Source organism: Gadus macrocephalus, chromosome 12, assembly GCF_031168955.1.
Source record: "Gadus macrocephalus chromosome 12, ASM3116895v1".
NCBI lineage: Eukaryota > Metazoa > Chordata > Actinopteri > Gadiformes > Gadidae > Gadus > Gadus macrocephalus.
In genome coordinates, this window is record NC_082393.1 from 23,812,781 (window position 1) to 23,839,343 (window position 26,563).

A 26,563-nucleotide genomic window follows, 5' to 3' on the forward strand; every position below is an offset into this window, starting at 1 on the left:
GCCTTCGAGAAATGACGCAAGAAAGCTGGGAGATTTTCGACTTTAGACTCGGAAGTCTGGCGTCCGAGGTATCAGGAACACACCATAATGCCCGGACGCGCGTGTGCGCGCACAAGCACACACACGCACGCACGCACACACACACACAGACGTCGGTGCCATCTGCTGTCACCGTGCTGCTTGAGAGTCGGCTGGTGTCCCGTCGGCACTCAGCGGTGGGCATGGTTACACGGTCACTACATGGGAAAGTTACACAGGAGCCCCCGGGGTAAACAGATCAGGTGGTAGCCCAAGAGGGGGCGCCCTGTTAGGAGGGGGCCTCCTGGTTGGTGGGGGGGGGACGTCCTGGTAGGAGGTCTGAGTCCGTGAGGCTCGTCGGGCCCCATCTAGCCTCCCTCAGCCCAGACAGCTTTGGTCCTCCTCCTCCGCCGCGGTCGCCGTGGGACGGATCCCAACGACCGGCCACGCACTACTCCTCCCTCCTCCGTCCGCCGGCCACGCCCCCTCCACAGCATTCCGCCGGCGCTCGCAGGGAGACAGACGTACGCCCCGCATTCCAGACACCATTGCTGATCTGCAGAGAGAGAGAGAGAGAGAGAGGTGAGGGGGGGGGGGGGGGGAGATAATAGTTTAGGCATCCGAAGAACTCCCGATAAGGCGCTTCATGATCAGACTTCTGTCCCATGACCACAGGGCAGCGTGGATCTTTCCTGGGGGGGGGGGGGAGGGGGGGCAGGCAGAGAGGTATGTGTCTGTGTACCGGGGGGCTCAGCAGCAGATGAGCGGCTTATCGCGCCCTGTGTGCCGTTCCAGCTACACGTCCTGCAGGGCATTCATGAGAACCTGGAACGGGACCGGGTGTTCAGGGATTGGCAGCTTCAGTCATTTCATCCCATTTGGCAGGGCGGCCAATGGACCGATCAGATAAGAGGCCCGTGGATAGATGACAAGCCCAGTATTGGCCGTCGGTTCCAATACATTGATGACATATGTAATCTATTTAAGCACTGCGGTCGTCTCCTCTTGCGGTTCCTAGCGGCGTGACGTGGCGCTCCTGAAATGTGTTGGGCACTAGTTAAATTACACACACGTGGTGAATTCTTTGGGTTCCAGGGTAGCACCGCCTCCCTCTCATCCCTGTATTTTTCCGTGGAGGGATAGTTTGCGTCTCTTTTCCCCGCGCTGCCGGTATGGAATGCATCTGATCATTTGGCTGTAGGAGACGCAATACTGAACTCTGGCTTGCGTGTTTTCAGCATTCAGCAATAATGCAATTCTGGCACGCTAGATGAAGGGTGTGTGTGTGTGTGTGTATTTTGCAGCGTGTGTTTCTGGCCTAATGAAAAACCAAACTGACGTTTTACCAGAGTCATCGCTTGAGGTGTGGTTGGCTAGCCTGATGCGCTCTCATTAGCACGTCAGCCAAAGCAGGTCAATCCTACCGTACCTATTCAGCCTGAAGCAGCGACATTGTGTTGTGGCGCTAGCTTACAAGGCCTCCAGCTCAGGGGTGAACTCCCCACTAGAATGCCGTATAATAAGTCACCCTGAAACACTACGGAATGAACTCCTGATCAAGCATGTACTGACGCCTGATGGAAACAAAAAGACATTCTTGCAGTGTACTCAAGCAGGAAAGATGGAGGCTAAATTGATTTCTGAATACTTGACTGCGCCGTTCTTGTCTAGGATGCAGTCTACGCAACAACTGCAAGGAAGCTTGCTGGCATTCCTTTGTTAACCGGGCCCAACCGAGTTACTGGGAGGCAGCCTCCTCCATCCCTCTGTGATCAAAGAGAGGCAAGGAAGCGGCACACATCGCATGCAACGGAGCACGCCAAATGGTGTGTGCGTGTGTATGTATCTGTCTGTGTCTGTGAGTGTGTCTCCAGTACAGAGGATGTAGAGCGAACCAGCTCCATCTAAAATAGATTATTTTACACTCTGCCACGATGTGATTATTTCTCGGTGCCAGTGTTAATCCAGGAACACATCCCCACACTGCCGTAGGGAGCCTTTCATATGCAGGCATATGAAAAATGAAGCTCCATCCACCACGCATCAAAGGAAAGAAGTCTGGGAGAAAAGTGTGAGAGAACAGTATAAAGCTCTAGAATACTTTATGTCGGGCTGTGTATTTGATTCAGCAAGAGCTTCGGCAGCATTGCACCGGATTGCATCGCTTTCTGCATAAAGAACAAAGAAGCCTGTGCTTACATGCGCTTGGCCATCTTTGATGCCGGGAGAGAAAGCCTGGTCCCTTATCAAACCTTCAACCAGACCGTCACGACAAAACAAGGAGCCCGCTGTCACCAGGAATTAGCTCTGGCCCGTCTCACGGCCCCTGGGCCATTTCCCGTCATGCCAAGGTCAACTCCACTGAGCGACCATCAAAGCCCTCCACATCTCCACCACCATCTCAGTCTCAAGACCCAGAGACTGAAAGGGGGGAGATTGCTGGAGAACAACCACAGATAGCAAAACACAGACTCGCCTTCGAATGCATTTCACATTTACATTCAGCAGACGCTCCTATCCAAAGGGGACTCTTAAAGGAGGCCGAGGACGTTCAAAGCTAAATTGGGAGTTACTAAGCTAAAGATAAAAAGGTAACTGATCAAACATGGGCAGGCTGGCAGATACGGAGGAAGGGTTGAGGCTGCAGACTGACAGACTTTGACCTTTTCTAAACACCCAGCATCTTCCTGCAGCGCACGGGAACACAGCGTCAGCTTGTGTCAGCTCGAGTTCTTTAATTACGTTTGCACCACTTGAGCGCGATTACCAAACCCAAAGGCGTGTGTTTGAAGATTAACAAATACCTCCTCCAGGACACAACACAGCAGAATATAGCCTTGATGTGATATCACGTCCTCACACACACACACACACACACACACACACCTGAGGGTTTAGCAAGCCCAACCCTGGCCCCCTCCCACCACAAGTGCTTCGTCTGCACTCTCCTCGTACCTCAGACTGCATCTGCTCACTTAACTCCTCCGGGGGAGATAAATACCAATTACCCACAATGCACCAGACCCACCCTCAATCCCCTCTTGTCTTTGTATATGTTTTGAGGTGTCTTTACAAACGGCTTGTTGTACCGTGTTTACTAATGACTGTAAATGTAAAATCAACTGACACACACACAGACACACACACACACACACAGACACACACAGACACACACACACACAGACACACAGACACACACACACACACACACACAGAGAGAAAGCACTGTCTGCGTCGCGTCCCTGCGGAAAGCCCAGTGAAAACATTATTCTGGTGCGTTGTCGGCGGGGACAAAAGAGTGTCTGTGTTCGATTGAGGCCGAGCCACTCGGCTGCCACTTCAGAGGCGGCTGAACGTTGCGTAATGCGGATTAATTAGCGGGCGGAGATGCCCAGCTGGCCCGCAGAACGGACCCCTGGCCACTGTATGACAGGCCGTCTCCTTCCGAGGGACCTAATCAAATTAGTCTGGGCGATTATTCAGTCCCTCTTTAAGTACCTTTTCCATTTTTTTTTTTGCCTTTCCTTTTTGTCGCTCACAGCGTGGAGAAAGGTCCAATAAAAACTCCATTAGGGTTTATGCAAATGAACGCCTGCGTGCAGAGGGCTGTAATGTGGCGGATTGATTACTCAGGGGACCGGGAGAGGGTGGCCACGTGCGCTCTCTGTGTGTGTGCGTGTCTGTGTTTTAGAAAGACGGGGGTGTGGGTTTGAGCTCAGAGAAGGCAATGTGTGTGTTTATGCGTGCGTGTCGTATTTGGTGTGTGTGTGTGTGTGTGTGTGTGTGTGTGTGTGTGTGTGTGTGTGTGTGTGTGTGTGTGTGTGTGTGTGTGTGTGTGTGTGTGTGGTGTGTGTGTGTGTGTGTGTGTGTGTGTGTGTGTGTGTGTGTGTGTGTCGTACACAGATGCCACAATAAAAGGCCCATTCAGCGTGCGTTCCTGGTGGCCCTCACAGTCAGCCACGCATTAATAAAACATTAGATGTGCGCGTGTTTGCGTCGTGCGTTTGTGTGTGGCCCGTGCTCTCCTCCAGAGATCCCAATCCGTGTTGCCAGATTGGGCCCGATTTCATGCCCAATCTGGAGACCCTGGCTGCAGCACGCTGCAGCCAGGGTCTCCAGATTGGGCATGAAATCCATATTGGGTGGGAAATCGGGCCCAATCTGGCAACACTGATCCCAATGTGACCTTTCCTATTCACGGCAGCTGTCTGGGGGATGGCGGGTGCCCAGCGAACAACCCCCCCCCCCCCCCCCCCCCCCAGCCCCCTCATCCCCTTCCTGCTGCTCCTCCTCCTCCTCCTCCTCAAAGTGACCGTTTACTGGCCCAGGTGGACCCCGTCAACACCCCCGGCTCATAGGGGCTCCAGCCCTACTGTTGTGATGAAAAGGAACCAAAACATAGGATGGGGCTGGGAATGACTTGCTACCACATACTTCTGAACGATTTGGGGAAATAATCTAATTGCGATTATTTTGACCAATATTGCGATTGCGATTTTATGTGCGTTTTTTTTATCATTTATTAAGTTCCTTATGTTGTGTATTATTCACAAAAAAATAAATAAATCATTCTTTAGTATGACCAACACAACATTGGAAGCAGTCAACATAAAAACTGCTCTTTCCTTTAGGCCAGGCTGATGTGTTGAGATTAATTTAAATTATAAACTTCTTTATATAACTATTGAATTGTAAAATAAAAATGATAATGAATGAATCGTACTGATTTCCAATCAGTAATGGTAACAAATCACAAAAAAATAAAATGATTTTATTATTTTTAATCACAGCCTTTTTCGATTCGCATACCACATTCTATTACATCGCGATTTGAATTTGATTAATCGTTCAGCCCTACTCGTTCAGCCCGTGAAATATATGTTCGGACAGTAACTGCTTCCGTTGTCCCCAACACACTATTTAGTTTGTTGAGGGATACTTTACCGTCCACTTCCATGTGCTATGCGGCATAATAAGACGCTGCAATCGTGAACAAAAGCCCCCATTAAAGACCGACGGCCTGACCCAAAGCATTGGGCTGTGCACCTCCAATTGGACCAAGCTTGGTAAACAAAAATGTTCCCATGATGTCCTCTCCCTTGTTTTGCATCCCCCCACAACCACGACGACCCCCCCCCCCCCCCCCCCCCCCCCCACCCAGACATTTTCCAATAGTTTTCCATCAGCAGCGGTCTTCAGGACGGCTCTGGAGACTGTGGTGGGTCACGTCTGGGGGTTGGATTGGAGTGGGTGCTGAGAGCTGGGTTCTGAGTGGTGACGGCACACAGCAAAACCCAAACCGCCCGGGCAACTAGTGATGGCCAAACCCTCACGCGTCATTAAAAAAAATGGTTACTAATGGGGCACCCAAAACCACTCCTTCATTCCTCCCAAATAAGAAGACGCATGGCTGGCTTTTAAAAAACAGGGCGATGTTGCCAGTAATGCGACACCTGTGTGTGTGTGTGTGTGTGTGTGTGTGTGTGTGTGTGTGTGTGTGTGTGTGTGTGTGTGTGTGTGTGTGTGTGTGTGTGTGTGTGTGTGTGCATTCACTCTGGTAGGACGAGCCGAAAACAGGAGTAGTTTCACAAGAGTGTAAAAACACACGAGGCTAGTGAAGGGAAGGCAGCTGACTAATGGTGGACCCACTCACTCAGCCCCTCGTAAAACATAAAAGGAGCATTTTACACACACACATACAAAGGCACTCTCTAAACACACAACATGCACAACACACACACACGCCATATTATTTCTTTGCTTGACCCCAGTTGAAAGTTGACAGTGGAGTGTATTTTTAGTTAGCCGCTAGTCACGCCTGCCAAACACTGCAAAACACAACTCTGTCTCTCCCTCTCTTACGCTCTTCTCCTCCCCTTTATGTGTCCACGTCTGCGGAACGCACTTCTCTCGCACCCGTGCCACCCTTCTCTACCAAAACAGCCTCCTCCTCGCCTCTTTTACACAGACTGCACTCCTGCTTCATCTCCTCTGCCCTCCAGCCGTCGGTCACGGGCGAGAGCGAGACATGCATCTCCCGCTGTGGCGTCTACAGGGGCATGAGACTGATGCCTGCTTAACGAGCAGGGCTTCTGGAAATCTGAGCCTTTTCCATCTCGACTGTAATTAAACATAAAGGGCTAGGGCAGCGCGACGGTAGCAGCAGTAGCATTGAGGATTCCGAGGGGGACCTTGATGTTCTGCCTCGCCAGCCTGTCTGTCTCCTTCCCCTCGGAAGCCCAAAACAAACATGACAAAAAGGAACGCAGCCAAACCAAGTCACAGAGTCTTCACTGTGCCGGTCGCCTCGGGATTCACCGTTTAGCCGGAATTCACCGGACAACAAACACAACACTTTAGTTTTGCTTCTGCTCAGTTTTTGTCCTGCAGGGCCGAAATCATTTAGTTTCAAATGCATCCTAGGTGCCTTGATTGAATATCATTGCGTATCAAGTATATCATGCAGAAACTGGCATTTGTCAAAACTATATTAACCAAGATCATGTTGATTTATTTAGCACCTAGTCGTGGCTTCTCTCTAGACTACCTGGTGGTGGCTAGAGTACTATAGAAACCTTACAGACAGACGCAAATCCCTCAAGAAGGTCCATTTGATAATGTCATTTTTGCATTTTAAACGCAACTACCATTGTCTGATACCGGATCTGGCGCTGGCATCCACTGTAGTCCCCTCGTGCAAACGTCTCACAGTTTATACGACCCTCATTCCCCAGGGCCCTGAGGTCGTAAAGCTCACGTTGCCAATGATCAGAGGTTAACCTGGTTAAAAAGTTTTTGGCTGCACGGCCAGCAAAAATGTCTGCGCCGGTATTTGTCTTCCAAAAGTGAACGACTGGCGCTGTGTGTGTTATCACGTGCTGCCCAGCTGCCCTTTAGACTCGTAGTACATACGGCTCGGCAAATAAACACAGGGGGTAATTGCTCCTAATAAAACCTCTGTGGGATCCATTCATAGAAAGGAGACGGCGTCTGACACGCAAGACTGTGTTCAGTTCAGGGGAAAAGTTATACACAAAATCGGATCAAATATGTAGCACAGGAGTGAGTGTGTGCTACTTCACAGAGATGTGTCATTATCTGATCAAATAACTGTATTTTCCCTTCTAATGGCCTGGAGTCATGAAACCTAAACCAGCTCCGTCACCACCACACCAACAACACCACCACCAGTCACACGTTGGGCTTCCTCTTCCTCTATCCAACCGGTTTTTCAGGATACAAGATTGAATCTCGTATCCAAGCGCAAATCAGTGACACCAGCCACCTGTCGTTGCCCCCAGCGTGTTCCAACAGTCTCGCCGTCCGTTTGGTATATTAAAAGTAGCAGGGCTGTCGTCGGTACATACCATAGATACCGTAGACACGTTTCATTTCATCATACCGACTAGCTGATAAAAAATACTGGTTCTGTCAATCATCAGGAAAAAGATGTTGCTTTGCCGGGAGAGTTTGGACACGATTCCTAGACAGACAAGACGGCTATATGGAACAAGCTACGACCTGGAACTTAACCATAGTGTGTGCATGACCTCTGAGACACTATGCAACGCGTAAGAGAGACTTATTTCATCCCATAAGACCCAGCTCGCGTCCCGGCCCCTGCGATGCCGTCGGTCCACCCTGCTGTCCGGTCCTGAGCGGGCCCAGACCTGCCACCTGCCACTCTCCCGTCGCTGACAGAGGCCTGGTGTTTGTGGCTCACGCTCTGTAATTACCCAGCGCGCCGCGACATTCCTCCTGCTCTTTAAACCGAGACACCTCCCGGCCGCCGCAACGGCGAGATACTGCGTGAGTGTAACCACTGGCTGACGGCGAGGTGATTTAAACCGGCCTTGTCCGGCTCCGAGTGATCGAGCACTTTGCCTTTGCTCACGAGAGCGCATCCAAGCCACCTCCCCTCGGGGAAATAAAAACAGCGAGAGCCGGGGGGACGACGCGCGTGGACAAGCGACACTCACCAGTGAGACGTCAGAGAGGGCGCCGTCCCTACGCAGACAGGTACTTCCACGTGCTGACGAAGGCGGTGGGGATGAGCGAGTACGGCACGCTGGTGACGCTGTCCCAGGAGTCCGTGGAGGGGTCGTAGCAGTCCAGCGTCTTGCACCGCTGCGCGCCGTAGCCGCCGACCACGTACAGCCGGTTCCCCGACGCCACCGCGTGGCAGCTGATGCGCTTGGCCGCCATGTCGCCGAACTTGGACCACTGGAACGTCTCGCTGTTGAAGCGGTACGCCGAGCTGGCCGAGAACTCCGTGTCGCCGCCGATGACCACCACGTGGGCGCCCACCACCGCCGCCGCCGTGTAGCGCCAGAGCTGCGGGCAGTTGGCCGGCACCGTCCAGCGGTTCTGCACGGGGTCGAAGCACTGCACCTTGGGGAACTTGTCGCGGTTGACGCTGGTGCCGCCGAAGGCGAACAGCTTGTTCTTGGCGCCGACCACGGCGGCGTTGCTCACGCCCTCGCGGAGCGGCGCCACCAGCGTCCACTTGTTGGTCTGCGGGTCGTACTGCTCCACCTGCTTCAGGGACACGGACGGCGAGGCCGGGAAGGAGCCGGCCAGCGACGTGTGCCCGCCCACCACGTACAGGATGTGGTCCAGCTCGGCCGAGCCGTGGCCGAAGCGGGCGACCATCATGGGCGCCGCCTTGGACCACTCGTCGTGCAGCGTGTCGTACACCCAGACGTCCTTGGAGGCGCCGTTCTCCGAGCCGCGCCCCCCGGTGACGTAGACCTGGCGCCAAAAGGTTCGGAGATTGATTGATTTTTCATTCTTCAATATCAATGCATTCATTTCCTTATCAGACTGTGATTCATTTTACATTTGCATCTAGCAGACGCTTTTATTCAAAGCGACTTACAATAAGTACATTGGTCGGAAGAAAGAGAACCAATGTATCGCTGTCGGACTCGGTACAGTAGGGACGTTCATAAAACCAAGTGCCAAGCACTAACAACTGCTAGGTTAACCCATTCCCTGTGTACAACAAAGACAGCTAGGAAAAGATGCTACACAATGCTAAGTACTATTTTAAGTGCACGGACAAACAAACATACAATAATTGCGTACATCAAGTGCCAATTTAAAGTAAAATGTTTACTTAAATTATTTTATAAAATAAAGTCTTCAAACATATCAACACGCAGCAAATAGCACATCTGCCACCCACCTTGCAACCGATGGCGCAGGCGCTGCACTCCTTCCTGGGGCTGGGTATGTCCGTCTTGGGCGTGATCTCCTTGGTCTTGTTGTCGATCATGTACACCTTGTCGCACATGAACGTCTGCCCCCCCAGCAGCAGCAGCGCCTGGTTCACCTTCCGGGGCCGCGCGCAGAAGCCCGTCACGATGCCGTCGTTCTGCAGGATGCGCATCTTGCAGCGCACGGCGTCCTCCACGATCTCCCGGCCCACCTTGTGCCCCATGACCAGCTCCTCCGACGCCACGTTCTTCAGCAGGTACGACTCGGGGAGCAGCGCCAGGCGCACGCAGCGCAGCAGCTCCGGCAGCTCGGCGTGCCGGCCCTCCGTGTCCGCCTTGACCCAGTCGATGACCGCCTCGTAGGCCAGGCTCTCGTCCTCCACCTCCAGCTCCTCGCTGAAGATCAGCTCCTGGACCTTGTCGCGGGGCAGGTTCAGGAAGTCCTCCGTCTTGTAGAGCGTGGCGAAGTTGGCCAGGCACATCCTCCAGGAGAGCTCGTAGAGCCGCTGGCACTGGTGGGCGTCGGAGAGCAGCATCATGCCCAGGCAGTTGGACTCGTGGAGGTTCTTCTCCAGGAACTCGGCCGCCGCGTCGCGGATGTCGTGGAACTGCAGCATGTCGCCCGCCTCCAGCAGAGACTCGGCGTTCTCCTCGTTGATGATGACCCGCGCCGAGTAGGCGTAGTCCAGCAGCAGCTCGAGCACCTCGGGGTGCAGCGAGTCGTGGAAGTTGACCTCGGCGTCGCGGCTCTCGCGCAGGCCGCCGCCGAACATGGCCTCGAAGTAGCGGCTGCAGGAGGCCAACACGGCCCGGTGGCAGGGGAAGGCCCGGTTGCCCGCCCGCAGCGCCACGTCGGTGAAGCACTTGCGCTTGCGCAGCAGGTTGAGCTGGGTGAGGAGGCTGTCGGCGTGGGATGTCTTGTGGTACAGGTGGATGTTCATGGAGCCGTTGCTGGACCGGGACTTCCCGGTTCTCGTGGTTGCTGACGGACATCTTGACTCGGACCTAGGCAGAAGGTAAGGAAGAAAGGATTAGCTAAGATTAGCCCTATCGGGTGAACTATTAATTTACTGTGCTGTTTTTGTTTTTTTAAACCTTCCCTCCTGATATTGATTTATTGGTTGACCAAACGGAAAAAACAAGGCTTCCCGTAATGTTTGTACATTACGATTGATTAATTGCCCACATATCGTGAATCAAGTGTGTCATAAACTTGTGTTATCCATGTACTGCAGAGATGAAAGGAGGTCACCACGCCAACAGGAAACATAACAGTGTTTGAGTCCCTGAATCGTTAGAACCCCCCCCCCCCCCCACATCAGGTCCATTCTTGACCAACACCAGGGGATATGTGTGAGCTTTATCGTCTATATCCTTCTGTAAATACTGACAAAAATGGAAGGACAGATTCTGAGCTGGGTGTGTTATAACAAGAGTTTATTGCCACCTCTATGAACATTTTGAACCTGTGAGTCAGCTTTAAGCAAATCAATTCCATCGCTTGCCTTCTCTCACTCACACCACACACACACACACACACACACAGAAGATCCGACACCTCTCAAGCAGAGCTCATGGACGATTGAATTATGCAAGAATTGTACAACAGATGCAACTGTCTCGCCGCTTTGATCATGCCGTATTCGGTTCAAGTGAGTTCATGTTGAATACCTCAACTACCTCATTTACAGAGCATTTTTACTATCCCGCAGGCTTAGTTTAACTACCTGAATACGGACGGCAACGCTAACTAGTGCTTAATGACGTTTCAGACCAAATCCAATCCGTTCAAACAATAACAGTGTAATATAGCATATTATATTTCTGAAAAGGCAGAGAAACGTAAAAAGTGTTCATTTGACAGGCCAATGTGCTGCGATCAACGAATATAGCTTCTCAAAGCAAGACATCCATTGTTTGAACTGGATTTGCAGTTCAGACGAAACACTAACCCCTGGACTTCCATACAGGGATCTGAAATCAACTGCATGTGAAATCCAATTCGTTTCGGCCACTAAATGTAAACCTCGGTCGGAAATAAAGCAGGCGCTCAACTTTCTTCCCAGTGAGCAGACAGACTGCGAACATTCAGCCGTCCAGCCGCGCCAGCTGCTGCGGGACATCAAAGGCTCGGGGGTTATGAGCTAGAACCAACTTCATTACATTTCGGAAGTTGGGGTTCGGAAAACCACTAAACTAAACAGGCACTTAACGTTGGTAATCGATAGCTGTGAAAGGAGGAGGAATACTATTAATTACCTGGATCGTCTCGTGGTGACGGAGCGGATACGAGGAGTCTTTAATCCTGCAACTTTGTCCCGTTGTCTCAGAAACACACTGAAACTTCTTCCGAAACGCAATGTTTAACATAATATCGTGAACAAAAAGCGTGGAGTGTGGACGGCCCATTGGTCTATTCCTGCTTGTCTTCGCTGTCGCGTACAAAAACGTTTCCAAAGTTGACAATCGGAGAGCTACTCGTGGGTGGTGAAACGACATACGGATGAACGGTAGGTTTTGAAAAGAGAAAGAGCAAAGGCACTGCTAGTGTTCACTCTAGCTCCTCCCACTAAACGTGGTATACATCGGATGGGCCAATAGGCTGCAAGCTTTATGAATCCCTCGTCCCTTTAAATAAATAAGAATAATTATAATCTACATATTTATTCCCCTAATCCCATTTTATTCTCCATTGTTATCAACAACAAGAACCATATCTTATTTTACTAAGCGAGTACCCTAATAAATGAACAGCATTAGTCTGAATTGTTTGGTCTAGTAATAAGCATATACCGAAGCATCATATGTGGTTACAGGCAACACATAGCCTGTCCATCAAGAGATCATGGTTAACAATTTCTAGAACTATTCAGTCAAGAACTTCGAAAAGTATGTTTCCCACATGGTGAATATACAAACAAAAAAGTGTTCTTATAATGACATTGACCCTCAAAATGGAAAAATAACACAGGTGCCACATTTGAGGAAAAGGCTCAAATGCTTATTGCATGACTATAAATAACATCATCGATTATACTGAAACGACGTTCGGAGACAGGTCTAGAATCCCACAGGCCGGCGACCAGCCCATCTAGAACAGTGGCTGTCTGCCTGGTCCAGACCACTGGTCTTCAAAGCCCTGCGGAGCACGGCAGGGCTAGTGCGACCACAATCAACATCATGAACACCACCACACAACTACCAGCTGGCTGGGGGTCGATGCAACACGACTCATGTTACTCTCTCTCTCTTCCCTCTCTCTTCCTCTCTCCTAGCCCCCATTTCTCTCTCTCTCTCTCTCTCTCTCTCTCTTCTCTCTCTCTCTCTCATCTCTCTCTCTCTCTCCTCTCTCTCTCTCTCTCTCTCTCTCTCTCTCTCTCTCTCTCTCTCTCTCTCTCTCTCTCTCTCTCTCTCTCTCTCTCTCTCTCTCTCTCTCTCTCTCTCTCTCTCTCTCTCTCTCTCTCTCTCTCTCTCTCTCTCTCCAACTGCTAAACTGTGGCTGCTGTTTTTAGATAGTTGTTGTGAGAGGAGAGGAAGCTGGTTCAAATTAGTTCAAAAGCCTTTCTTATGATTCTCCATTGTCCCTGACACGATGTTTACATTCAGGGCCTGTGCTTTATGTAGGACGGTACGATTAGGTTTTCCAATGCAACACATTTTAATTCAACTCATCATAAGCTGGTACTAAGCACACTGCAATTCACATTCCCCCGGAAAATGGTGGGCAATGTCCACTTAAACTGCCCCATAGCAGCTTATTACAGCCTAATGCTTTCACACACACAAGTGTGCCAAAAGGAGATTACGAATATAAGGAGATTAGTTTAATGAATTCATGATTGTAATCTAGGGTTAACAGACTTTAGCACTTCATATTGCCTATCTCCTTTCCGGTTTCAAGACAGATGCCAAGTGCATTGTGTGTGTGTGTGTGTGTGTGTGTGTGTGTGTGTGTGTGTGTGTGTGTGTGTGTGTGTGTGTGTGTGTGTGTGTGTGTGTGTGTGTGTGTGTGTGTGTGTGTGTGTGTGTGTGTGTGTGTGTGTGTGTGTTGCTCATCAGACCCCCCATATTGTGGCTCCCACAAGCAATGTGTGTCCAATTATTGAGAGCGTGGCAGTTAAGGGGAAAGCAACGGCTCCTCCATTGTTTCCTACTGTAGTGTACGCGTTCATTCACACACAGCAGGTGGTTTGCTCAGTGAGGTCATTCTAAGAAAAGGAGAATAATAATCGATTGAAGCAAGCTTGTCTGATGATGGTCTACATGTCTGGACCAAAATCAACAACAAAAACCACATTAACAACAACAGTTAGGCCTATTGGCTATACAAATATGGTAGCTCTTTACTATATTAGGTTCATTCTGGTCATTTAAAGTGTGTAATTGAAACCATGTAGTACAATATTGAAGTATTAATGCCTATTCCATTCCGTCTGTATTGAGTAATTACTTAACTTACGACGAGTTATTTCAAAGACCATTCCACCACCATGTGACATTAAATACATGCTTTGATGAGACGTCTTTGTCCAGAAAAACGTTATCGTTATTTTTGGTCTTTATACGACGCATTTGTTTTCAACTATGTTTAGACACCGGCATGGTAGGCCTATGGTGTGTCCATGTATGCAGCACTCACCTAATAATGAGGTATTTTGGTTCAGTCATTTTAAATGTAACAGTCCACTCATTCCTTCCTCTAACAACGCAAGAATGTGTTTATTATTTTTCGTCCTGCCATAATCTCCTTTATATTCCCCACCCCGAAGCCTATCACATTTTGTGAAGCTGAGTTCAGCTTCACGAAAGGACAGCAGAAAAATTGGATGGCAAATACGGTAGTTAGTGTTCTGTTGGCTGTTGGTATATTGTCGTCATCTAGTGGCTGTATTCCCAACCTGCAGAACAAATCATTTATTATTTCTAACCAATCATAATTGAGTTTGACCGAGTGGACGGAAAAAACTACAAACAGAACTACATTTCCCTTGCAAAATGTGTTATTACGGAAATACGTAATGACACTACCGGCGCTTTCAAGGGCATTGAACACATTGCAGAACTCTACGGCGTCCAGCTGCCCGGTCACTACACACGTGCATTAAGAAAGAAAACCTACATCTGATCAACAACATCAAGGCATGGAAGGGTACGGGTCAGACTTCTCCTCGGGTGGAGCAGGAGGAAAAATGGATTCCGGGGCCATAATGGAGCAAGTCAAGGTCCAGATTGCGGTGGCTAACGCTCAGGAGCTATTGCAGGTAAAGTGACCGAATCAATTATCTAAAGCAAATAAGCGAATGACGTTGACGCTAACTTCCTTATGCCGTCGTGTGGGCCAATATAAAGTTGTTGTTGTGGTAGTATTTATTTTGATACGACGACCCTTCTGGTAGCACCATCAATGAATGCTGCAATAAGTTGCACAGGCCTCACATGAATGGTCCTAACGTTGCCACCTTCACGTGTGTTGCAGAGAATGACAGACAAGTGCTTCAAAAAGTGTATAGGTAAACCCGGGAGCAACCTGGACAACTCTGAACAGGTAGGCTTTCCCCTGGACCCAAGTCTAATTGGTATCCATGATTGACTTAACTTCTTACTCACTTTGTTTCACCTTGCTGTATGTTTTATGATTGCTTTTTCTTTTCCTGTCTTTTTAGAAATGCATAGCGATGTGCATGGACCGGTATATGGATTGCTGGAATACTGTGTCTCGTGCTTACAACTCCCGGTTGCAGAAGGAAAGATCACGTATTTGAACTACCTCTTCACCCCAAGCCGTCTCCGAGCAACCACCCCTTGACCTCCATCCATGACCTCAACTGACACCAACCCGAACATGGTTCTATGTTCTAGGATGAGGCTCCGATTGGTGCACTGTGTGTATTGACCGAAGCATACCACCAACTTTTGAGAGAATACCTCCCAGGCAGGCTATCAACGCTTGTAAAGTCCAGCCTTGGAACTGTTGTGGTGGGCGGTTGAATTTTATTTTGTGAACTGCATAAAATATTACTATTGTTTAATTAATTTTTGTTATTAAATATCGTCCTTCTGGTTAAAAAAGATCTGTATTCATTGAAATTGGTCATTTACTAAAGGGTCTGTGCCATTACTTTTGTGATGCAATATTTATGTTTATACTTGTGTCTACTACTAAAGATGATGGCCTCACACAAAATATCAGGCCGAACCAAGATTATCTAGTATGAAACTACAGACTGTATCAAACTACAGACTGTGAAGGCCCCTTTTGTTCGAGAACCTGTGCAGCTGGAACATTTGATCCTTAAACACAGCACCAGGGTCGGCTTAGCTCAGGAGGTATAGCAGTTAACTTGTAACCGAAAGGTTGCTAGTTCGACCCCCAGCTCCTGCTAGCTGAGTGTTGATCTGTCCCTGAGCTAGACACTTAACTGCTCCTGATGAGCTGGCTGTCGCCTTGCATGGTTGACTGTCAATGTGTGTATTAACCGATGTAAGTCGCTTTGGATAAAAGCGTCTGCTAAATGCCCTAATTGTAATCACCAGTCCTCATATCCTCTGGATATATCCTCCCCCATCAGCATGTTAGTACATGAGAAATAAAGTGAACATGCAGATTTGGTTGTAAGCACATACAGATGCTACAAATCCCACACAAGGATTTATAATTTCTTGAATTCCTGCCCAACCTGTATATTTGAGCGGCTTTCCATATGAGAATTTGTAAAATGTCATGCCAATGCTCATCACTTGGAACGTTTGTGTAGGCACAACTGCAGATGAGAGCACACACATACATGGGTGTCAAAAGGCGAATTCATTACACTTGTCAACATGGTTTCTGGTTTAATGTCATTTAATAAAAGTGATGCGGTCAGAAGTCTCGAGTTCATAACCGTAGTACATCTCTGGGAACAAAACGGTTTTGTCTGACCTGTTGTCACTCTATCTGTTGTCCTGCACAGTAGTGGGCTTGTTTAAGTCAGGATTGCCTTGGTGCTGACAGAGGGTCAGATGTGTGGTGAACACCAAATATCAACAGCTGTAGGGAGTTCCCCCACCCCAACATGAAAAATTAATTATGATACAGAAATGTATGCCATGGTTGTTTTCGCACAGTCCAATGTAATGTTAAAACAACGTAGTGATGGATTGACCGACTGAGTACCCTGTTAAATATATATCAGGCTAAATGGCCAGTAAAACTGGCCCATCTTAATCCTGATTATACCGTGAATACAAATGAGACAACTGAATAAAACACATATTTTAACCCCCCACAAACACACACACACACACTGAATCTGCATAGGTTGATGTGTAAATCAGGACAATAAATAACTGCAAAATAAATACACAAACAATGTGCATGTGCAAGTTAAGTGTCCATAGACCACAGTTGAGGATGTTATCCTGGGAATCTTGTTGGAGCTCTTGTTCCTTTCTGAGAAATGAATCACTGGCCAAATGATTACACAGTAATAGAATCAGCACCCTTGAACCAGTAGAGATATGAGCCCATTCAGAACAACGGAAATCTGCCCTGCTGCATCACTGACTTAAGCGGACATCGGTGTATCACAGCATTGTTCTTGCAGAAAGAAATAGTTCTGTTTAGTCCAACACACCGGAGATGCTATGAAGTTGAATTCCACCACCTCCGGTGAAATAATGACTGGTCCTTTGCCTTTGGATCATTCTCTCTCCCCCGGTTTGCGCTTCAGAAAGGCAGGTATGTAGACATCCACTCCCTGATAGAGGTCACGCGTATGTACACTCCTGGGTAGCCTACGCGGCCACACCCGTGTCCCCAGCTGGTTATACCGGCGACAAACCACTGACCAGCAGCATGGCGGCAAGATAGAGGACCTCCAGAATCTCCCTGTAGAGAGAGAGGAAAAAGAGTCAATTAACCAAAACAAAGATTTTTTTCTTGGTACATTGGTGCAAAGAGGACAAGGAAATGATCGACTCAACTATAGAGGATTAAAAAAATCGAAAAGCTACAAATATATATGTGTGTATATATATATATATATATATATATATATATATATTTTGTGCAAATCCTTTATTCATTTGTTAGCAGGCACTAAAAACTTTATTCACTTTCTTTCTTCACACAAACGACCTATATGACAACCTATTTTGTACCATTTTGACCCACTTTCATCCAAAGCAGGAAACATGTTCCGATACATGTGATGAGCAGAGAGAGTTTCAGGTTGCACATCTTGCTCTAGGATGCCTACCGGTAGACTGTGGAAATTGGGGTTCGAAACCACAAACTATGTTCTACACTACAGCTATGCAATGGCAAGTGACTACTTTAAGGAAGAGAAGAGTAGCAAAAGCTGAGGCTGAGAGGGAGAGTGTGTGTGTAAGAGGGAGAGCGAGTACTACTTGGGAAATGTCACACGGATTGGCGGGGGGAGATGCCAGGTGCTTTGACCGAGACAGGAATGCCTGCGGTTTAACTTACATAAGAAGATTACAAAGAGGAAGAGGGTGAGAAAGGGAGCTCTGTAGTTTGAGGAAGTAAAGAAGAAGTCTCTCTCTTCTGTCAGATAAGCATCTCCCTTAAGTGCAACAGTGTTCTCGAAATAACCTGTAATTGCTGAGCTCTAATTATTTTCTCTTTTCCACACAAATTCTACTATTGGTATGACAATTATTTATAGATATATTTTTATGTCTTAATCAAAAACACACACACCTCAGTCTTCATCGCTTGCAAGAGAAAAAACTCTTAATTATCCGCCTTGGAAACAGTACTCCGAACCTGTCATCCATTACATAATCTGCCTCGATCGCGCCACTTTTAGATGCATTGGAGGCTCAGTGGTTCCCCAGACTGTGAAGAAGCGTTATATTAACTCACTAGACAGGTGTCCTTGCCTCCCTCCATAAAGCCGGCACACATCATGCTTGGAGTCAGGCCACTGCTGTAGGACTTCAGGCAGTCCGCTCGATCAATAAGGTTCACGGCAGCTTTCTGCAACAGGTTGGTCAATGAACCTGTGAAAATAAAGGGGGGGGGGGGGGGATACGTTAAGAGTCTGTTCTAATTGGCAGGGGTTCAAGTCTTCTATGACAACTAATTTGGAGTGTACTCTTATTTCTTGGCAACAAAAAAATAATCACCTTCAATAATCTGTTATCAACCATGGGTGCAAGTTGGTTTATGTTTATTAGTGAATTAGCTAGTTACGACACATATGTCTTCAGAACACACAACCGACGGCAGTACGACTTCAAAGTCTTCTCACCTCCTTCCCTCATCGAGCCCCACCCGGCGACGTAGCACTCTGTGTTCTTCAGGAAGTGGTGGACCGGCGAGGGGAGGCAGACGGACTGGATGGTGTAGGACCTGGGGGCGGGCACCTGCAGCTCCAGCAGGGCCACGTCGTGGTCCATGTTGGTGCTGTTGAAGGCCGGGTGAAGGACGATCCTCTGGACGGGGATGACCAGGGCCCCCACGCCTGAACGCAGCACCGAGCCCAGGCTGACGGACCAGCTCGTAGGGACGGGGTCACTTTCCACATTGGGATATGAGAAAGTAAGTTAGTATGCAGTTTTAGGTAGGAAGCACATACAGACGCTACGAAACCCACCCAAAGATTTATAATTGCTTGAAACCCCTTTACATTTGTGCCATTTTCCATATTAGTGAATGTAGACTACTCTCCTACTGAAATCACAGCTTTTTTAAAAGAGCTTTTTTTTTAATTCATCCTACGTACCTAAAAGGAAACCTTCGCTTTCGGTAATATTGATGTCATTTGTTAATGCATGTTGTGTTTTTGCGTAAGTGTTCTCGTGTGTTTTTTAGTTCAGTGATTTTCCAGTGAAGAGGTACCTTCTGAAGCAGTGGGCTGCGGTGAGTAACCATTTGCTGTGTATTAACGTAGCTCCACAGCGGTGGAGCCTCTGGTACTGGAGGCTGCCGATCCAAGGCCACTCCCCCCTACGGGCTGTAACTCCTCCCACAATCCTCTGGGAGCCAATCGCAGGGCGCAGACCGCAGTCTGTAACCAGCAGAAAAGTATACCCGTAATTCCAAATAGGGTTTTCTTGCCGTCCCCAGTGAATACATTCAATAATTGGGGGTGCATTTGCTTTCTTTGCGTTAACCATCAGTCGTGAGACTATAACGTCTTAGTTATTTACTTCATTAAAATTTACTTCATGGGTTTTTCCTTCTGACAAGGAGAAAATGTAAACAACAATCCTAAAATATAAATAAGGAACAGGTTAGTACAGTCTTTTTTTATTTGGTTCAATGATATGTTTTTAACCTACCACAGTTTCTTTCATCCCTTTGGTCGGGGCAGTCGGAGACTCCATCACACTCTGGGTTGACCTTGCTAATGCAAGAGTTGGCATTGCACCGGAAGTTCCCACTGCAGTTTAAGGCTGGCAGACACATGGATAGTGAGGTAAGCTAAGCATCAGCCATTCAAATAAATTGGTTTGTATTGGTTCATTCCCTCAGATAAAGATGATGAAGAAATAGATCCGGTTATTAATATTTCTGCTCCATTTCCAATAGCTTTTTTTTGCCATGTTGCGCAGAATTACATGAACTAGATTTGAAATCGGATGATACATTTATTTATTTTATTTTATTAATTGGTTTATTTCAGGGACATTGCACACTTATCAACAGTCAAACTGTAAGTGAACCAGACTTGGCCTCAGAGGCTAGTTTACATCCGTTGTCCCCGGCCAGATATTCAAAAGACAACCTAAAATGACCGATCTAAAATGCATGTTTCAATAGTTAAGCTGACGCACTGTGGACGTTACCGGGTGTGAGTAGCGGGTACGCAACATCCAGGTCTATAGCCGCTGGTGGTGGCGGACGGATCAGGTTCTCCTGTGGTGGGGGCACCACGGGCACCGTGTGACTGACGACCGGACGCGGGTGGGCCGGGTTGTTCTCTATGCAGCTGAGGATCCAGTTGCGGAGCCTGGTGACCCGGGAGTAGACCCCCGGTTTGTTGATCTGGGCACAGCCCACCCCCCAGCTCACCACCCCGGCTAGGAAGAACCTGCCGGGAGCCTCCTCACACACCAGGGGCCCTCCAGAGTCCCCCTGGAAGAGCACACGCAGCACGGTTCAGACGCATCAAGCGGTCACCAAGATTTACATATTAGGAGTTTCTTGTGACAAATGTACTTATTGTCTGCGAAGTGTAAATGTAAAAGTGGAGCAGGAAGAGCTATGATGCTCTCTAGTGGCTATTTCCCCTTTCTACTATTCTCTATTTTATCCTCTTCAAACCAACATATTCCCATGTTGCAAAATCTATTGAGTGGGTGTGACAATAGCTAGGTAAAGATATCCGTCCTCTGGGCTTCCTTTTTGTTCCACCTTTCACCTGAAGTGACATACTGGTAGCAACATGTATTAGGTTTGCATTCAGGCAAGGACAAGTGTGAAAAACTCCAACAGATTTGGTGTACTAAGAGAAAGCCATCCTGTAAGGAATATGTTGTTTGTTTGGCAGATCATGTAAGCGGATATATCTCATGGACAATGGGTTGACCATGAGATGTATGAGCGATGCCATGCGCTTCCACACACGCGCACACACTCACACGCACACACACGCACACAATGACTTAACTATGGTGGCTTAATCTAGGCAACCTCTAAAAGTCTGCTTCTCACATTCATTTTCACATTATGCACAATACTTCTGTTAAGTAATGTACCTTTAATTCAAATGTTCTTTCCGTATTCCCCAGAACTAACCTGACACGAGTCCACTTTGCCCTGCAGGAATCCGGCACACATCATGTTGTCAGTGACGGCTCCTCTGTAGACTGCAGACTTGTTGCACACCTTGGAGTCGATGACTTTCACTACTGCCTTCTGCAATGCAGGAGGGACCTCAGCTGGATAAAGAATAGAACACAATCACACATTACGACAGGCTAAAATACAAGATCAGTGACGACCATAAGGAGTATTGTTATAGAAAGCCAGAATAATACTATCAATATTATGAAAAAATATATGTGAATATCTTTTGTGATTTTCAAACTTTTGCCAATAGGTACATGTACGTGTGTGTGTGTGTGTGTGTGTGTGTGTGTGTGTGTGTGTGTGTGTGTGTGTGTGTGTGTGTGTGTGTGTGTGTGTGTGTGTGTGTGTGTGTGTGTGTGTGTGTGTGTGTGTGTGTGTGTGTGTGTGTGTGTGTGTGTGGGTTGTACTCACTATTGAACTGGCCCAGCGTCCCCCAGCCAGACACCAGGCAGGTCTGCCCGGGGGTGAAGGCGTGTGAGGGGGCCGGCAGGCACACGGGCTGGATGTAGGGGCTGAAGGACAGCGGGGTCTCCAGCTCCAGCACCGTCACGTCGTTGTCCGTGGTCTGGGGGTTGTAGTACGGGGATACCACGAGGGACTTGATGTTCACCGTCCTGGACTCTGGCTCCTCCCCACTCACCAGGCTGGCCCCCACCAGGGCCGTCCACTCCCGGGGGTCGTTGTCTCTGAGAGCAGAGTGGCATTTAATGGCACTTAATGTACGTACAACACACAACATTGTGTGTTGTACGTCCTGGCATTTAATGTACGCACTCATTGTGTGTTGTACGTCCTGGCACTTAATGTACGCACTTATTGTATGTTGTACGTCCTGGCACTTAATTGTGTTATTATTGCATGTTTTATTTCCTTGCACTTGAAAATAGTACTTAGCATTGCTTAGCATCTTATCCTAGCTGTCTTTGTTGTATAAAGGGAATGGGTTAATCTAACAGTTACATGTACAGTACATCCTTACTGTACCGACAGCAATATATTGTTTCTCTTTCTTCTGAAAAAATGGAATTAAAAGCGTCTGCTACATAATATTCGATGTGTACGAATGAGACCCTCCCAGTTAAAAGGCAGGATAATTTCATAATATAATAAAACAGTATAACAGTGTTCTGTCCACCCTAACTGGCGGTGCATCTGTGTGACACAAACAGCTCGGCTGTGTGGATGGCGTGAGTGGGAGGGGTTAAAGAGAAGGTCGAGCTATAGGTGGGATTTTATTGATTACATTATTGAAATCGCAATCAATCAGCCTTGACTACAGATATGTCAATTATAAGCTAAGAGCTAGTTCAAATGCCATTGCGACTTTTAGTCTTAGGAATTGTTTCATGAATTGATGAAAGTATGTACAAATAACGCACCTAAATAATAAATATATATTGTTTTATTAATATCATTATTCATTGACAATAATAATACATACATTTGTGTTTATTAGGATAATGTTTAGGGTGTTTGCCAGCTGCCAGCTGAAAAATATTCTAGGTTTGTTCGCAACGTCCACATTCTACCTGTAGACAACCTTGGAGCAATAGCCTCTATAGTCTCTAAACTATAGTCTAGACGATAGCGTCTGCTAACTGACCTCTCGAAGCAGTGGGCCGCGCTGACCAGCCAGCGTGCGTTGATGATGGAGGCCCCACACATGTGGCGTCCCTGGAGCCTCAGGCTGACCTGCCACGGCAGCTCTCCCCGCCGGGCATCCACGCCGCCCACCACGCGGGTCCCCATGGCAGGGCGCGTACCGCAGGCTGGGGCCCCGGAGAGCGGAGAGCCCAGAGTGTGGGGCCCCGGAGAGCGGAGCCCAGAGTGGAGGAAGAGGAAAGTTAGCCACGGTATGGAGGTAAGAGGAAGTACTCCGACAGGACCGTCCTCCTCGGGGATATTTGTGGCAGGTTAATGACGCCTAGATGTTCCACAGAGCATTTGCAAAAACGTGAATTGTACTCTTGAGGTCTCTGGCAGCCTTGGTGTTCATCACGCCTTTAACATTGTAATTGCAGTCATTGACCACTTGTCAATAATGTCGCACTCATTGGCTTCTGGTGCGGTCGTTGCTGGATGGCCTTGTTCACTTTTCACGGTTTTCGTTTTTCATTCACAAATTAAGGAATGCTCATAGTGGATCTTAACTAATGAAGACTTGTTCAGGAGTCATTTTTTAATTAACCCCCTAATTTTTTGATAAGCAGGCAAAGTGGTCAGTATTATGTTTGCTATTTGTATGAAAGTGTGTAAACCAAGTGTATGAACTAATAGTTTATTTTGATTTATGTTAGTTTGAACTTTTAGTTCTACAGTGTTTTACAATACTCTAGAACTAACAATGCATCTGTGAAAGGAACCAGAGTTTTGCGGGTGATCAGTGGGCAGCATAAGCATTGACAGCAAATGTTTTCTCACCGTGTTTCAACTTTTATATGTTGTACTGAACAATGATTAAGGATCATGGAATGTGACTTAATGTCGCATGTGCATGCGAGTTTGAGTGATTATGTGCAGCAAATGCGCCCATCAGTGCACTTAATCGAACCTAATCCAAAAGATAGACGATACATCTGCAAGTGAGAAACAATCGAAATGATTACACTTTTGACTGGACGGATTGTATTTGTAGTTTCCATAGTTACGTACCACATCGAGCTTCGTCCGATCCATCTGAGCAGTCGGAGACGAAGTCACACTCTGGGTTAAACTTTGTGACGCACTCCCCGTTGTCGCAGGCGAAGGTGTTGTTGGGACACCGGGCTACAGGAGCAAATCCATGGGGGACAGAGACGGCAAATACACAGAAGTTGAAACATTTGCACAAATCATTGTATAGGGAAATGCTTTAATTTGTATTTGACAAGATGAACACAGAGTCAATGATTTGTTTCAGGTGTGCTGTGATTACCTATAGAAGCAGCCATTCAAAACACATGAATGTAACGGGCGGGCAGACAGACAGATAGATCAATATTTTAAAAAGGGTTAAAGAATGTTAAGTACACAGTGAGTACACTTTGTGAATAACTCATTCTCACCACTAATCTCATCTCCGATGGAGTAGAAGGACTTCCCGCTGGCCCCTTAACAAGAGACAAAAGACAAATGTTAATTGAATCGTGATCTCGATCCTACGGTTCCACGAGAGCTGCAAGCAGTGCACCATCTTTCTGTGACCACCGTACCCAGCAAGAGGATTGCACTGATCTTGCCAAACAAAGGCACCTCCATGGGCCTTCCATGGAGCGCCGAACCCAGCCCCGCCCTCAGCAAGTCCTGGACAAAGTTATCGTTGTACTGCCAGGCCTTGGAAACCCGGAAAACCAGGCGGAACGTTGCCATCACATCTTCATTGAGGTTACTGGAACGACAAGGACACACATGCTCATCATGGCTGCCTCTGGGGAACTGTTGTCAATACGATGGTGGACTGTCGGGAGGAAACCATCTGGTTCGGACTTACCCATAGGCAACAATATTACAATCAATATAGTGGTGGGATACTGATGAGGCGATGAAGACATTTCTGATCTGCAAAAAAAAAAAAAAACGATAAAGAAGATAATTGACACACTGTGGACAGTGTTCGGTTGGTGATATGGCGACACCTGTATGGTACTACTAAGCGGTTACCTTGGTCTTCAGGATGGTAGAGAGTACTATGGAGAAAGCAGAGCCTTCATCCTGCAGCGAGGAGTTATACTTCAGACCCTTCAACTCCATCGTTTCCATAAAGTAATGCTGCTCCTGCACTAGGTATACTAGCAATGGTGGGGTAGAAAAAAAAAGGAATACGTAACATAGTAAACACACAAAGCCAAGAGCAAGTATGTCACTTTTGTGTCAATATGGTTGGACCCACCAACGAGCACGCCGACCAGGACTCCAATGAGAAGGAAGAGGAGGATGAAGAAAAGAAGGGTGATCCGGTGTGACCCATGGTTGGAGGGAGCAGAGGAAGCACCTGTGGTGGACCATTGGCTTCCTCCATCCTTCTTGTCCGCCATATTGGCTCTACAGCAGCACCAAGTCTACAGGTCGCCGTCTAGTGTCCAGAATATCATACTTGCCCTGGAAGAATGTGTACAATTAAGCATAGTCTATCAACGTTTTTTGGCCAACAATATATGTTTTTGCATATAATATGAGATAAGGACATACAAAACGAACAGAAAGTCATAGTAAGGTCAAAGGGAAGCTGTTATTGCCTGTAAGGTATGCATCTTCTGCATTACTACCAGCGGGAGCCTGGTGGATCGTCCGACACAGAGTGTGAATAATAACGGTGGTCTTTATGCAAAGAATATGAATTGGTATTCTCGAGGAAAAGTAATGGATCTTTTGCAGAGATGTAGCCCGTATCAAATAAAGTAGTACTAGATAATCAACATGCAGAAAAGAGTCTAACAGCGGCTGAAGGATTCATTTGGCATAGTTGGGGGGTTGGGAAGAGTAAACTAGATCAGGGAGGCCATATTACCATCCGCACAGAAATTGGGTCTGACAGCCCGAGTAGAAAACTCTTTTAAACAAATTTAAACAGCCCTAAATCCCAGTGGTGCTGTAGACCCCGTGGGTCACAGTAATTCACTCCGGTCGACGACAGGTGCATTATAGAATAGACGCAAAAATAAAATTTAAAACTTGATATTCAACCAGAAAACTCACTTGCCACTTCTGTCGCTGATGCCCGTGCAGTGCGCATTCAAAGTTATTCTCCGACGTCGAAGGTCTCTGGGTGTGAAATGTCCCATACAAGAATAAATAGACGGATGGAAGAGAACAGACAGGGCAAAGAAGTAAGCTATTTATTCCACCTGCCAAGGGGCGTGCCGTGTCAACGCTAAGGGCGACTCACCTTTTCGCAGGCAGCCCAACGAGCTTCAAAAGTCCCGTCATGGCTACCCCCTCCCACCGGTCCAGATCCATCGAGATCATGTTTGGTTACACCCAGGTGTGTACAGGGATTTGTGTTGTCAACAATAACACCCTGAGACAACTGTACATAACACTGAAATAATTTGACACATACAAACGCCAGTGTAGAGATTGTACATCTAAATGCTGTATAAAGGCTCATTATGACCCATAAACTACTACCCCAGTTCTAGCTTGCGGTGGTCCGTTGAGACTGCATAGAGAAGGAGGGGCTACACGTCTGCAACCCCTGCTACACAACGCTAGACTTAATTTAATGTACCAAGATTGCCGTTTCTAAATGCAGAAACTTCCAACTGCACAGTAAAACTAATTTGGAGACCGGGGCGAATGGACCAGTTATGGCAGTTACGAAATATGATATATTTTTATATACTCTTATTGAATATATCTGCGAAATAATACGATCACACAAGCCACGTTTTATTAAAAGTAAACCGCTTGCCTAGTGGGCTCCGAAGTAACCTTTTTCCTTAAGATCATCCGCCCAAAGGAACGATCCAAACGCAAATAAATAAGTTGATCCTACCACCCTGCTTAGAGCAGTCCTGAAGGGATCCATGGAAAACTACAATTACTT

General features: G+C 47.5%; 3 protein-coding genes and 1 long non-coding RNA gene across 6 annotated transcripts; 1 reads left to right on the forward strand and 3 right to left on the reverse strand.

The window, feature by feature from the left end:
* Window positions 1–6: 6 nt before the first annotated feature.
* On the reverse strand, window positions 7–10,229 carry enc3 (ectodermal-neural cortex 3). Its single transcript, XM_060066533.1, is given in 4 exon segments — window positions 7–574; window positions 7,998–8,769; window positions 9,206–10,201; window positions 10,203–10,229. Coding segments are annotated over 3 exon segments (1,767 nt in total). The 3' UTR covers window positions 7–574; window positions 7,998–8,025.
* Window positions 10,230–13,154: 2,925 nt separating this feature from the next.
* Window positions 13,155–14,065, reverse strand: LOC132468752 (uncharacterized). Its single transcript, XR_009528261.1, has 2 exons — window positions 13,876–14,065; window positions 13,155–13,444 (listed from the first exon to the last, which is right to left on the reverse strand). It is a non-coding gene; the product is annotated as an uncharacterized LOC132468752 (long non-coding RNA).
* Window positions 14,066–14,248: 183 nt separating this feature from the next.
* On the forward strand, window positions 14,249–15,305 carry timm13 (translocase of inner mitochondrial membrane 13 homolog (yeast)). The gene is made up of 3 exons (XM_060066535.1): window positions 14,249–14,497; window positions 14,713–14,781; window positions 14,900–15,305. Exons 1-3 carry the CDS (start codon window positions 14,378–14,380, stop codon window positions 14,996–14,998), a joined length of 288 nt encoding a protein of 95 aa, XP_059922518.1. The 5' UTR covers window positions 14,249–14,377; the 3' UTR covers window positions 14,999–15,305.
* Window positions 15,306–15,855: 550 nt separating this feature from the next.
* Window positions 15,856–26,560, reverse strand: tmprss9 (transmembrane serine protease 9). 3 transcript variants are annotated; one of them, XM_060066531.1, is made up of 17 exons: window positions 25,904–26,560; window positions 25,714–25,779; window positions 24,908–25,116; window positions 24,679–24,806; window positions 24,509–24,576; window positions 24,231–24,406; window positions 24,084–24,128; window positions 23,692–23,805; window positions 22,643–22,808; window positions 21,451–21,725; window positions 20,986–21,128; window positions 20,022–20,322; window positions 19,527–19,640; window positions 19,084–19,252; window positions 18,494–18,759; window positions 18,106–18,242; window positions 15,856–17,106 (listed from the first exon to the last, which is right to left on the reverse strand). In XM_060066531.1, exons 3-17 carry the CDS (start codon window positions 25,050–25,052, stop codon window positions 16,945–16,947), a joined length of 2,409 nt encoding a protein of 802 aa, XP_059922514.1. In that variant the 5' UTR covers window positions 25,053–25,116; window positions 25,714–25,779; window positions 25,904–26,560; the 3' UTR covers window positions 15,856–16,944. The 3 variants fall into 3 exon arrangements, with proteins under 3 accessions (XP_059922514.1, XP_059922515.1, XP_059922513.1); XM_060066532.1 differs by lacking the exon at window positions 25,904–26,560 and having other exon boundaries at window positions 20,034–20,322; window positions 25,714–25,893; XM_060066530.1 differs by lacking the exon at window positions 25,904–26,560 and having other exon boundaries at window positions 25,714–25,893.
* Between the last annotated feature and the right edge of the window lie 3 nt (window positions 26,561–26,563).